Source organism: Papio anubis, chromosome 9 (genome assembly GCF_008728515.1).
Source record: "Papio anubis isolate 15944 chromosome 9, Panubis1.0, whole genome shotgun sequence".
NCBI lineage: Eukaryota > Metazoa > Chordata > Mammalia > Primates > Cercopithecidae > Papio > Papio anubis.
In genome coordinates, this window is record NC_044984.1 from 103754222 (window position 1) to 103766663 (window position 12442).

General features: G+C 47.1%; 2 protein-coding genes across 16 annotated transcripts in view; one reads left to right on the forward strand and one right to left on the reverse strand.

The window, feature by feature from the left end:
• Positions 1-9676, reverse strand: part of KCTD10 (potassium channel tetramerization domain containing 10) — a 32035-nt gene extending 22359 nt beyond the window's left edge. For 2 of the 7 annotated variants that reach the window (XM_017946186.3, XM_009181662.4), the window contains exons 1-2: positions 8793-9323; positions 1892-2105 (exon numbers count right to left, since the gene is read on the reverse strand). In XM_017946186.3, coding sequence (XP_017801675.1) covers positions 1892-2105; positions 8793-8822 — 244 coding nt within the window. In that variant the 5' untranslated portion in view covers positions 8823-9323. Of the gene's footprint in view, positions 1-1891; positions 2106-7633; positions 7670-8792; positions 9330-9567 lie in introns of those variants that run through there. The other 5 variants (XM_003907129.5, XM_009181665.4, XM_009181663.4 and 2 more) reach the window with 4 other exon arrangements.
• Positions 9677-9723: 47 nt separating this feature from the next.
• UBE3B (ubiquitin protein ligase E3B) overlaps positions 9724-12442 on the forward strand; it is a 59553-nt gene continuing 56834 nt past the window's right edge. For 5 of the 9 annotated variants that reach the window (XM_003907127.3, XM_031650732.1, XM_009181657.3 and 2 more), the window contains exon 1: positions 9937-10393. The gene's annotated coding sequence lies outside the window, so the exon portion shown is untranslated. Of the gene's footprint in view, positions 9798-9936; positions 10394-12442 lie in introns of those variants that run through there. The other 4 variants (XM_003907126.3, XM_009181658.3, XM_009181656.4 and 1 more) reach the window with 3 other exon arrangements.

Below are 12442 nucleotides of genomic sequence, written 5' to 3' on the forward strand. Positions count from 1 at the left end.
AAAAGAATGCCCCATAAAGTGCCATACCATGAGCTTTTCATAATCATATGAAGCAGGGGCTGAGCTCCAGTGACATGAAACAAGCCACAGTTTGCAGTGTCAAAAATGACACTGTGTCCCCCGAGAACCTGGGTTTTCCAGGCAGCACCAGGCGAAAAACATCTCATGGCAGGCACTGAGAAGGCGCGCAGTCCTGCCACTACCACTCGCGTGTTCTGTCCAGCTGGGGACAGGCGGACTGAGGAGTCCGTTTCTTTTTTGATATGGCATCAGGCCACCAAGGCGAGGCCTTTTGAGGAGAAGAGGCGTCCACTCAGCTTTCGAGGCAACTCAGCAGCCTTTCCGGAGCCCCTCCAGAGACTGGGTAGGGTACAAGAAAAACCACAACAATCCTGGTTCTCAGAAAACGCCTGCTTCCTCCAGCAGCTGGGGTGCTATTGTCTTGATTTCCACAGATACTCTGGGGCCACGTGGGGTGTGGCACAGCAAAGGGGATCCTCCCACTCATAAAAAGCTAAATGTGAGATGGCAGCTCTGGGGCTCCAACCTCAGTTCACTGCTGCCTGAACAGAAACCAGAGTTCACGGGAAGCAGAACCTCCAGCCCCACACCCTGGTCTTCCCCAGGACACAGAAAGAAATGCCCTCACCAGTGGGCAGCCCAAGCTTCGGCTCTCTTAGGATTGGAGAATGAACTGGGGGACACCAGGCTTGGGTTCCCTAGTCCCACCCACTTATGTGAAAACTCACTCACCCTCCCAAGTCAATGTCCCTGGAAAGGTGGGGCAGCAGCATAGAAGGCCAATCTCAGAAACAGGAAAGCAGGGTCAAGGTCAAGCCAGGCTGTACCCTGGCCTGGCCTTAAGCAATCTCAGGCCAAGGAATGAAGGATGGAGCTATTTTTAAACCTCATGTGACCTGCCGGTAAACCCAGCCAGGTAAGGATGGAGCCCCGTTGCCAGGGGCTCTTTGATGGTTCCAGGTGGGTAGGAAGTAGTTATGAAAGACCCCTCTAAATGATGCATTGCCTTTTTCTTTTTTTTGAGATGAAGTCTTGCTCTGTTGCCCAGGCTGGAGCGCAGTGGTGTGACCTCAGCTCACTGAAAGCTCCGCCTCCTGGGTTCACACCATTCTCCTGCCTCAGCCTCCCAAGTAGCTGGGACTACAGGTGTCCACCACCACGCCCGGCTAATTCTTTTATTTTTAGTAAAGATGGAGTTTCAGCATGTTAGCCAGGATGGTCTTGATCTCCTGACCTCGTGATCTGCCCACCTCGGCCTCCCAAAGTTCTAGGATTACAGGTGTGAGCCACCATGCCCAGCCGATTCTTTGCCTTTTACTAACACGACTTTCCACAAGAAAAACGTGTGTGCGTGTATCTATTTATGTATATACATACACATACACATATACCCACATGCATTGACTATATATGGATGAACACTTACTATGTGCCAATGGCCCCATGGGGCAGGTACTGTCATGCCCATTTCACCAGAGGAAGAAAATGAGACCAAAAGGTTCTGCCACTTGGCTAGGATCACCAGATACTAACTGGGGAGCTGGGGCTCAAACCCAGGTCAGTGAGTCTTTGTCAAGACCCCATCTTGGGAGGACAAGGGTCCAGGGAAGACACCTCTCTCTCCCCCAGGCTTGAGTTTCACTCTGAAGTCATAGAAGCATGGCAGAGACAAGCAAGCTAAGGCCTGGGTGAGGAAGTGACTTTCTCAAAGTAACACAGCAAATCATCAACGAAGTCAAAATGGTGGGAGTCCCTGACCAGCTGCCTCCTACACATCTTCAGGTCTCAACTTAAATGTCACTTCCTCAGGGAAGCTCTCCTGGACCACATAACGCACGGCCAGGGGCAGGCACGTGGCAGGTGAGCTTACCTTCACTGTCGGTGAGCACTTCCATGCGCCCGCTGAACATGGCCTTCAGCATGGTGTCCTGCTTGGTCAGTGTCTGCATGGTGGTATAGTAGAGGGCTCCACCCACATTCAGCTTCACGTATTTGGAGCTGGGGCTCGTGCCCTTGAAGGAAGTGGTGCGGGTAGCAGCCGCTGGCACCGCTGAGCTCACCACACTTTCTCCTGACATCTCTTCCTGCCAGTAGAGAGGACACAGGGTCATGACATCAGGCCTGGTTGACTGCTTTCAGCCTGCGGATTCAATCTGGCCTCCAGATGTGTTTTGCTTGGGCCACGCATACACAGCATTTAAAAGTTTGCTTCTAATGTGGACAACTAAGGAGCGCTCACAGAAAAATCTGGACTTCTGGCTTCTCTTAAAATCAGAGGCCAACTGGGCTAGCAGGGAAACAACTGGTGGGAGCTGGGGTATTGGATGCCCCCTAGAGAGGGCCATGAATTCCCGAGTTTGTCCCAAAACCCACCCAGATAGCCTCATACACTGACCTTGCCTGCCGACCCTGCAGGCATAAGTGTGCCACTAACTCTTATGTTGTAAGTACCTCCTTTCTGCCTAGCACCTGTATACATGAACACCCTGGCTGCACCCTAAAGCAGCCTAAAGCACTGCCCAGGTCTCTTTACATTTAATTATTGCCATGTATCACCGAATAGCTAAGTGTCATCTTTCAGCTGCATCACAGATGAAATAAGCTTTTATGAAGTTGAATGGGATTCCAGCTCACACTCCTATCACTTCCTGTGGGGAGAAGGTGTTTCTGAGGACTAAACAACAGACATGGAAACTTTTGGAACCCAGTTATTGCAAAATTAGACTTCCTAGACTAGTGCGGCACAAAAGAGCAAGATCCCACTACAATCTCCCTGATAGCATGGCCGACTCTCTGGCACATCTCAAAGAAATGGATACAGTGGCTGATTTATGCAGGCCTGGAAAATGAGACTGGTATCCGGCACATGTGAACTCAGAGAAAACATGTCTGAAATGAACAGGTAAAATTGTAGAGCTGGAGATGTGCAAGGGTGGGCAGAATCTTTGCTGAATCTGGGGTAGGCCCCCACGGCTGGCCTGACCATTCCCATTGAACATCAACAGTTTCTCACAGCACATCACCATCAGACAAGGCCACTCTGTGACCTTGCGACAAGACAAAAACAGGACCATTCAATCATGTCTGAACATAGACAAAAACAGAAACATTATCCAAAATACAAAAATGACCAAAGATCCCCTATCCTGGCTAATACGAGTTACAGCCACTGCTTTACCAATGAGAGGTTTAGCCTCTTTCCATTCTTCCTGCTTTCAAGTCAGGAATCACTGAGACCCAATCACAGAATTAGCCCTGCTTCCCAGCAGCATCCAACACAGAGCAAAGCCCCACTTCTCTGAACTCTCTCTCTCAAATGACCCAACACAAGCCCAGACCTTCTCTGAGATGTCCCACAGTTCTCCCCCAATGCAACAAGGAAATAAACCCAGCTTTGCTTGACCACAGGTATGCTCCTCGTGGTTATTGGCTGCAGGGCACTGACAGCACGTAACTTTTTTGAACTATTCCCTGAAACTGAAAAAGAATTGTCTAGCTTTTCCAGATTATATGAATGGGTACTACGATTATAACTGGTAAAACACAAGCATTATTTCTGTAAACGGGACGGGGAGTAAAGGGTGGCAGCCTGCAACAGCAGAGGCAACGCAACAGTCACAGACGATATTCAATTCAAGGTTATCCAACTCTTCTGGCCAACTCTCCCCACCTCCATGGCACCGAACAGTGGCCTGGATATCACCTGCCAGGTCAGGGCCTTGCAGAGTGAAACAGAGAAAGAACAGCCTCCTGGAAAGAAACAGTTTCTTTTTCATCAAGAAAAGTCACAAGAAAGTACGTTTGCAAAAGCTCAGGCTTAGCTCACCTGGGGTCTTGCTGCCCGATGCCACACACAAAAGCGGTCCAGAGGAAGCAGCCACCCTCCCTTGTAGCTGTCCTCTGAAATCAGCCCCCAGAGACCTCACACTAACAGTTATGACCAGCTGCCTCCCTTGGAAACATCCTTTGTCCATGGGATGACAGGAGTAGCTTATGGAAATAGTTTCCAAAAACTGTGAAGACCTCAAAAGGGGGGGAAAAAAGGCTTATGGTCATGGGTGAGGGTATGTGTTAAGGAAATTTACCCCAAAATGCAAACGATCTAGCATTTTGGAAGTTGCCTATCATGAAACAGACAAAAAAGTACATAAAGTATACTTCATGTAAAGTCAAAGTACAGTAAACATGAGATATGAAGGATTTTTTTCTAATGCCATACTTGTATAGGACACTTATCATGAATGGAGTGTGTAGGCCTGAAAATTGCTCTGGGTGAGCAAACAGTGAGTGAATGTGAAGGCCTAGGACATTACTGCACACTACTGTAGCTTTATCAACACTGCACAGGGAGGCCACACTACATTTATTTAATTTTTTTTTTCTTTTGATAATAAGTTAACCTTGCCTACTATAATTTTTTACTTCAAAAACTTTTTAATTTTTTTTAACTTTTGGATCCTTTTGTAATAACAGCTTAAAACACATATTTGTACAGCTTTACAAAAATACTTTATATACTTACTCTATACTATTTTTTTTAATTTTTAAACTTTTTTGTTCAAAACTACAAAATACACACATATGAGCCTAGCCTACACAGGGTCAGGATTGTCAGTATCACTATCCTCCACATCCTGTCTCACTAGAAGGTCTTCAGGGACAGTGACAGGCATGGAACTGTCATCTCCCATAACAATCCCTTCTTCTGGAATACCTCTAGAAGCACCTGCCTGAGGCTGTTTTACAGTTTTCACTTAAAAAAAAAAAAAAAAAGCAATTAGAAGGAGTATAGGAGTATATTCTAAAATAACCATTAATAGTAAATACATTAACCAATGATATATCAAGTTTACTACTATTATCAACTATTATGTACTGTACATAATTGTATGTGCTAGACTTTTATACAACTGGCAGCGAAGTAATTCTGTTTACACCAGCATCACCACAAACACATAATATGTTGTGCTACAACTGAAATGACAGCTAGAGTATCACTAGGTTATAGGAATTTTCCAGTTCCATTTAATCTTAAGGGATTGTTATATATGCAGTCTGTCACTAACCAAACTGTCATTATGTAGTGCATGACTGTACCTTTTTTGGCTTTCCAATACCTTTTTAAAGATAATTTGCACATAATAAAGTATATTTTAAGTGTACGGTTTGATGTGTTTTGGTCAATACTTGCACCTGTGTAGCCCCCACGCCAATCAAGCTGTCTTGGAACATTTCCATGGCTCGAGAAAGCCCCTGGATGTCCCTTGACCACTTAATTTCTACCACCACATGCCTTTTACAAATCCAAACAATGCTGGAAGACAGCTACAGTTATTTCCATTTTGTGGATTTGGATGCCACAGCCCCAACAGGGTCAGTCACTCTCAAGCTAGGAGTTGAGTCAGTGATGGGGCCAGTGAAGGACATGGGCAAGTGGTGGCTGGCCCAGAGGCCATCACACCTAGTAGATTGACAGCTATGATATATAAGCTGAGAAAGGTCAGCCTCACCTCCCGTCTTTAAAAAGTACAAAAAGCCCTGAAAATAGTTGTGAGGTAAAGTGTGGCGAAGGGTTTGGAGTCACACCTGCGTGTAAGGCCCCAGCCCTGCCACTTAGTAGCTGTGTCCAGGGCCAACAGCCTCACCTCCCTCACAGGGCTCCCTGGCTCTGAGTAAACACTCGGATAGGAAACACTCAAATTATGGTAATTTGAGAATGCTCCCGAAGTCTCAAACTATCTTCTCCTCTTTGGAAACCGCATCCAGCTCTAATGGCAGACGGCATGACTAAAGGATAAAGGCAGGAGCCATCCTGATCTAGAATGAGGCTCCAGATTAGACAACAAAAGCTCTGAACCTTTCCAGAGCCCACCCCCTCCCAAAGGTCAGTCAGCCTAATAGTAGGCAAGGCCCTTGGGGGAAAAGTTTTGGCAGCATTCATGTCCTTGAGCCCAAGTTACAGTGAACTGAGGACAGGAGGCAGTGGACCAGAAACCCCCACAGCAAATCTCTCTAGGGAGGACTCTCCCCGCTGTTGCTACTGGAATCCTGCTTTTTTTTGGGGGGAGGGGGGAGTTTTGCTCTTGTTGCCCAAGCTGGAGTGCAATGGCACGATCTCTGCTCACCGCAACTTCTGCCTCCCAGGTTCAAGCGATTCTCCCGTGTCAGCCTCCCGAGTAGCTGGGATTATAGGCATGCGCTACCACGTCTAGCTAATTTTGTATTTTTAGTAGAGATGGGGTTTCACCATGTTGGTCAGGCTGGTCTTGAACTCCTGACCTCAGGTGATCCTCCTGCCTCGGCCTCCCAAAGTGCTGGGATTATAGACACGAGCCACTGCGCCTGGCTAACTTTTTGTATTTTTAGTAGAGATGGGATTTCTCCATATTGGTCAGTCTGGTCTCGAATTCCTGACCTCAAGTGATCCACCTGCCTCAGCCTCCCAAAGTGCTGGGATTACAGGCATAAGCCACCGCACCTGGCCAGTATCCTGCTTTTTGACTTGTTTCAAAGGTTTGATTTCATTACTAATGAAGTTGGGGAGGTGAGGCAGGAGACAGCAAAATTGGTTACGTTAAACAGAGAGGCAATGAATACTTGAGATACTGGCTACGGATCTGATTCAATCAGAAGTTTATTCCAGTTAAATGGTCAGTCTCCCTTCTCTCCATCACCCCTGAATATAATATTGCTGATTCTAAATAGTGGCTCTCCAGTTGGTGACAATCAAAATCACCTAGGAGCTCAAAACTCCTGACACCTAGGTCCTACCAAGAAAATTCTCATGTAATTGGTCTGGGATGTGTAGGCGACAGAATTTTTAAAACTCCCCCAGGAGATTTTAAAGCCCACCAAGATTACAGCCCACTGTTCTAAAAAGCACTGTACCCCTTATTTAAGCTACCATTAACTCCATGGTCTTGGCCCAGTGAATTCCTGACCTGACACATAAAAACAAACCAAAACACCATAAACCAAAGCCAGCCCCCACTTCACAACTTCAGAGCCACAGGCAAGAAGCAATTGTATGCATGCTGAAAATACAAAAATCAGCTGAAGGGGGAAAATCATCCACTGGAAAGGAGGCTCAGGCAAGTACAGTAGGAAAAAAGGCACCAAATCCCTGACCCCATGTTTTCTATACGCTTCTTTGTGCTTTGTTCTTGTGCACGTGTGTGTGTTAAGGAAAACTGGATAGTCTTGGCAAGCCTGGATTGCAACCCAGTTCCACCATTTCCTTTGTGAAATTCAAGCAATTTAACCCAAGTTTCAGTTTTCTAACTTGTAAAATGGAGTGTTAAAGTCATAATCTTCAAAACCCTCAGAGAATGAATGTTAAAGTATTTGGCACCTAGTCCTTTGTGTAGTTTCCTTTGGGCCTCTAAAACTATGGGACCAGTGGTTCCCAACCCTGGCTACTAGAATCACCTGGGTGTACTTAAAAAACATGATGCTAGGCCAGGCACAGTGGCTCACGCTTATAATCCCAGCATTTTGGGAGGCCAAGGCAGGAGGATTGCTTCAGCCCAGGAATTTGAGACCAGCCTGAGCAACATAAGACCTAATCTACACACACACACACACAAAATTAACCAGCCATGGTGGCACACACCTGTAGTCCCAGCAACTCGAGAGACTGCGGTGGGAGGATTGCTTGAGGCAGGGAGGGTGAGGCTTTAGTGAGCCAAGATCAATCACACCAGTGCACTCTCCAGTCTGGGCGACAGAGCAAGACCCTGTCTCAAAAAAACAAAAACAAACTCACACACACCGGTGCTTGCCTGGGCTACACCCCAGATCAATTAATCAGTATCTTAGAGATGCGGAGGGGTGGCTGATTAGTCACTAGTGTTCAAAAAGCTCTTTGGGGGATTCTGATATGGGACCAGGGCTCACTGCCATCTAGCTAAGGTGTTTAACCAGCTTTATCTAAGAATTGCCAGGGATGTGAGGCAAAGCATCACCTCAGGGGATTCCTACAGCGAAGAAGTTTAAGAAACACTGTATTGAGGCTAGTTATAAAATCTTCTCAAACTGAGGGCATTTCTACAACTCAGAAAAGTCTGCTGTTACATTTCAACTAAACTAAGTCACATCAGTCACATAACTGCAGCATTTTACATCCAAAATTTGCTTATAAAACAGCTACCGCCAATTTCAACTGTCCCACCGAATGGCTTTCTCTTCCTGTTTAATACACAAATTATTGGCCTATTTCTCTCAATGGTCTAGTGAGAAAGACGTTTATCATCAACCCCACTTTTTAGGGGAGAAAACTAGGAATCACACCTATAAGAGCCCTCTGACTCCCAACTCCTATGCCCCCTTTCATTACACAGTCCAAATCAAGAAATCATTAGTCTAATCCCTTTTCAAGGCTTGTTAAAACAGATAGATGGGCTCCACCCCAAGAATGTCTGATTCAGTAGTCTGTGATAGGGCTTGAAAATTCAGCCATTTTGAATAAGTTACCAGGTGTTGCTACTGGTGGGACCAGAGTTTGAGAACCACTGGTTTATGCTGCCTTCTTCCACTCCGCTGGTCATTATTTTGCACAAAATGGAACAGACAAGTCAAAGTCAAACACAGGATAACTGATTTTTCTTCAGCAGCGTCACTGGGACTGATTTTCCCTAAAGACTGCACTTTCCAGGGACGTGACAAACAAGCAAGCAAGAAGAAAGAAGATCTGGGCCAATCTTTGGTCCTCTCTACCCAGGGACAATGAGCTATTTAGGGAACAGACCCTAGAGGATCCCAAGGAGACACACCCCACAGCTGAGAGACAGATCTTGAGACATCCTCCGGCTCCTTAGGTGTGGTCACCTCTGGCCTCAACAGAAGTTACAGATAGGTACCCAGGCGCCAGCTGAGGCACTGGACTTCGTGGCGCAGGTATCCTGACCTCAGGTCCCTGGCATCTCTCCCCAGAATTCCAAGCACTGAACGCACATCCGCCTGCTGGGCTCCCTCGATTTCTTTCCCCCACTCGCCCGTGTGTTCAGACGTACCTGGGAGCCCCTTCCCCACTTCCTGGAAACCCAGCGACTCCAGCCACAACCTCCAAAACCCCAAACGCTCCGCCCCCAGGAATTCTACCTCACCTTCTCATAACCTGCCCATTCTCCTTCATAATCCTCCAAATTCTCATTTTCCACCCCAAATGTCCGTTTTCAATTGACATCTCTTTGTTCTCCTCGCAATCCCCAACTCCCATCTCCAACCAGCGTTCAGGACTCACTCGGAGACACCTCTTCCTTACGCACACACGTTATCTACTCCCCAAGCCCAAATGTGCTTCCCGGATTCCAAACTGCCAGGGATTCCCCCCCCCCCCCCCCAACTCCACCACCACCCCTAATTCTCCACCCAAAGCCCTTCCCCCACCCCCGGCCTTTCCCCCAACCAATCCCCCAAATGCCTCTCCACTATCGCAACTGCCCCTCATCGCACTCCCTCCTCTCGGTCCCTTCTTCTTATACTCTGCTGCTGCCCAGCTCCCTCGGCCGCCTTCAGCCCCCAGTCGGTGGGCACCGCCCTCCCTACCATGAAAAGTCGGAGGACGCAGGAGTCTCCAAACCCGGACTGTGAGAGGCAGGAAACACCCAGCTCACGCCAGCCAGGGGCGGAGGCGGGGCCGGGGCGGTAACTTCCGTTGTCCCCACCCCACTTCCGCCCCGCAGAGAGCAACGTCTTAAACGGTCCGTTGTGCGCCCAGGGGGTAGTTTTCTTTCCAACCTCTCCGGCCGGAATGGGTGCCAGCTTCTCTTGGCTGGGTAAGGCGTTTATCCCGCCACCACTATTTCAGCTGCCAGAGGGGAGGACAAGGTGTGGGGAAGCTTTCCATCCCGGGCGAAGAAGCTCTGCGGAACTGTCATTTTCCGGAACTGGATGCTTGCTTCCTGGCGGAGTTCTGAAAGCAAACACCCCGGGGCAAAATGGCGGTTGTGCCTGGGGTGCTACCCCGGGTCTGGCAGAACTAGGTTGTTTTGGGCTGAGACAGTGGCAGCTGCGGCCCCGACCCGAGTGCGGGGACCTCCAGCGAATAAAGGTCGGCCTGCGGGTAGCGAGTGACAACTGGGTCGTCAGTTCTCCGAGTGGTGGGGCGGGGGACTTTGAGAGAGGTGGCTGTAGGGCCGAGTCCCTGACTGGTCAGGTCGGAGGAACAAGGGCTGGGATCTGGCTTGTGTGCTCCAGGGGCTCTCTCCGCGGCCCTTTCCACCTCTTTTCACTTTTGGGACGATAGGCCTTTATAAACGGACTAATGCTGGGTGATTTGTTCCTGTGGTTGTTGATGCCGAGGAAAGACGCCGGGCCCCAGGACTCACCTAAACTGGAGTTCGAATACTGTTCGCTCGCTGTGTGACCTTGGGTGAGTTCCCTCACCTCTCTGAGCCTCAGTTTCCTTCTGTGTAAATGGAGTAATTAGCAGGTTTCACAGAAGGTGTGAAATATGTTTTAGTACTGTGCCTGACACCTAGTTCTGAATATAGAAAAATTTGGTCGTAATTTGAGTCCAGCTTAGCCCCACAGGCAACCTTGCATTTTCGGCTTCTCTTTGCTTTGCCATTCTGTGAATGGGGGAGCCCTGGATCTTGTTTGTTTTACTTAGTAATAAATAATTGCTTTGGATATACATGGATTCAGATTCAAAAGCATCCACCTAGATAGTCGGCAGCTTTCAATAAATAATAGCTGTTAGTATGAATAGTCTCTTTAAGTCCTGTTTTCTATTCTTTAAATAAAAATTAGATTATTGAGGCTGGCCACGGTGGCTCACGCCTGTAATCCTAGCACTTTGGGAGGCCGAGGCGGGCGGATCACCTGTAGTCAGAAGTTCAAGACCAGCGTGGCCAACGTGGTGAAGCCCCATCTCTACTAAAAATACAAAAATTAGCCGGGCGTGGTGGCAGGCGCCTGTAATCCGAGCTACTTGGGAGGGTGAAGCAGGAGAATCACTTGAACCTGGGAGGCGGAGGTTGCAGTGAGCCGAGTTCGCGCAGCTGCACTCCAGCCTGGGCAACAAAGTGAGACTCCATCTCACAAAAACAAAAGATTATGGAGACCTGATAGAACTGTTGAAAAGACAAGTTGGTTAAATATCTGTACAGTGTCTGATACGCTGTCTACCCAGAACAAATGGTGGTGGTCATTAAACCTGGTGGCCCAGCTTTTCCTACTGTACAGGGAAAATACTCTTGGCTCAGTCAGCAGTTGGTATTTATGGTGCTTCAGCTTTGGAAATATAGAGGTAAGACAAGAGTCTGAATCCTGTCTCTTAGTTATTACAGTCTTGACTCTGCCACATGCTAATGGTCTAAACTGGACTAGAGGAGATCATGAGTGATCTTCTCATAGGATTCCTGTCCTTATTAGATGAGATCACTTATAAAGGACTTGACACATAATGGGTACTCATTTACTTTTTAAAATGATCTTGGTTGTCATCAACCTCTTACTTTCTCATCTTTCTACCTATATGATTCTTGTTTCCTTAACTGGATTGCAAGCTTCTTAAGGACAATACAGTAAAGCTCACTTACCTGCTACATGCTTTCAGATATCCCTTATTAATATTTTGCCATTTAATCCTAATCACAATGTTGTGATGACTAAGTTGAGGTACAAGAAGGGTAAATGTTGCATTTAATCCTTGTAGCAACCCTAGGACATAGACACTGTTATTACCTTCGATTTACACATAAGGAAACTGAGGCCTAGAGAGGATAAGTAACTTGGCTAAATGTCAGATAGAATGAGTACTGCAAAGAACCAAGGCCCACTTTATCTGATGCAAGACTTTTTCTGCTGCGCACAGCCTTTTCTTTGATTCTCCATGGCATTTAGCAAAATAAGTACTTAATAAACACTTGATTGTGTGTTTTATTAATTGATGAACTATAGTATACACTGTGCAGGTGGAGAAGGTGTATAGGAAAGGATGAGAAAAACTGTAAAGTGTAGGCTATTATATGGTATAAACAGAAATCAACCAATAACATTGAAGGGATGATAATCTCAAGGAAGGGGATAAGAGTAATTTTGTATCCTGGGAGGCCCCCTGGGAGAAGTGAAAGTTTTAAGATTGTCTTACAGTACTTAGGCACAGTTTGCATGCAACTTTGTTTTTCTTTTAGGAAGAGGCTCCCTCTTCCCTTTCTAATTCAATGTACCCTCTGCCATTGAGGCACTGTCTGCATGTCATGGAGGGAGCATATCATTGTACTCATGGCTTAGGCCCTGCTCTTTTGCAGTCCTGAGGAGCTTGAATCTGTTAGTCTAAACAGCAGGGCCAGGAGTTCATAACCCAAGGGACAGGACTGGTGAATCTTAGTGCATTTAAGATAGGAAAAAAGTTAATGGGTGAGAAATGTCTGGAGCCTCTGGTGAAGGGTTTTTTTTTTTTCTTTTTTTAAATCCT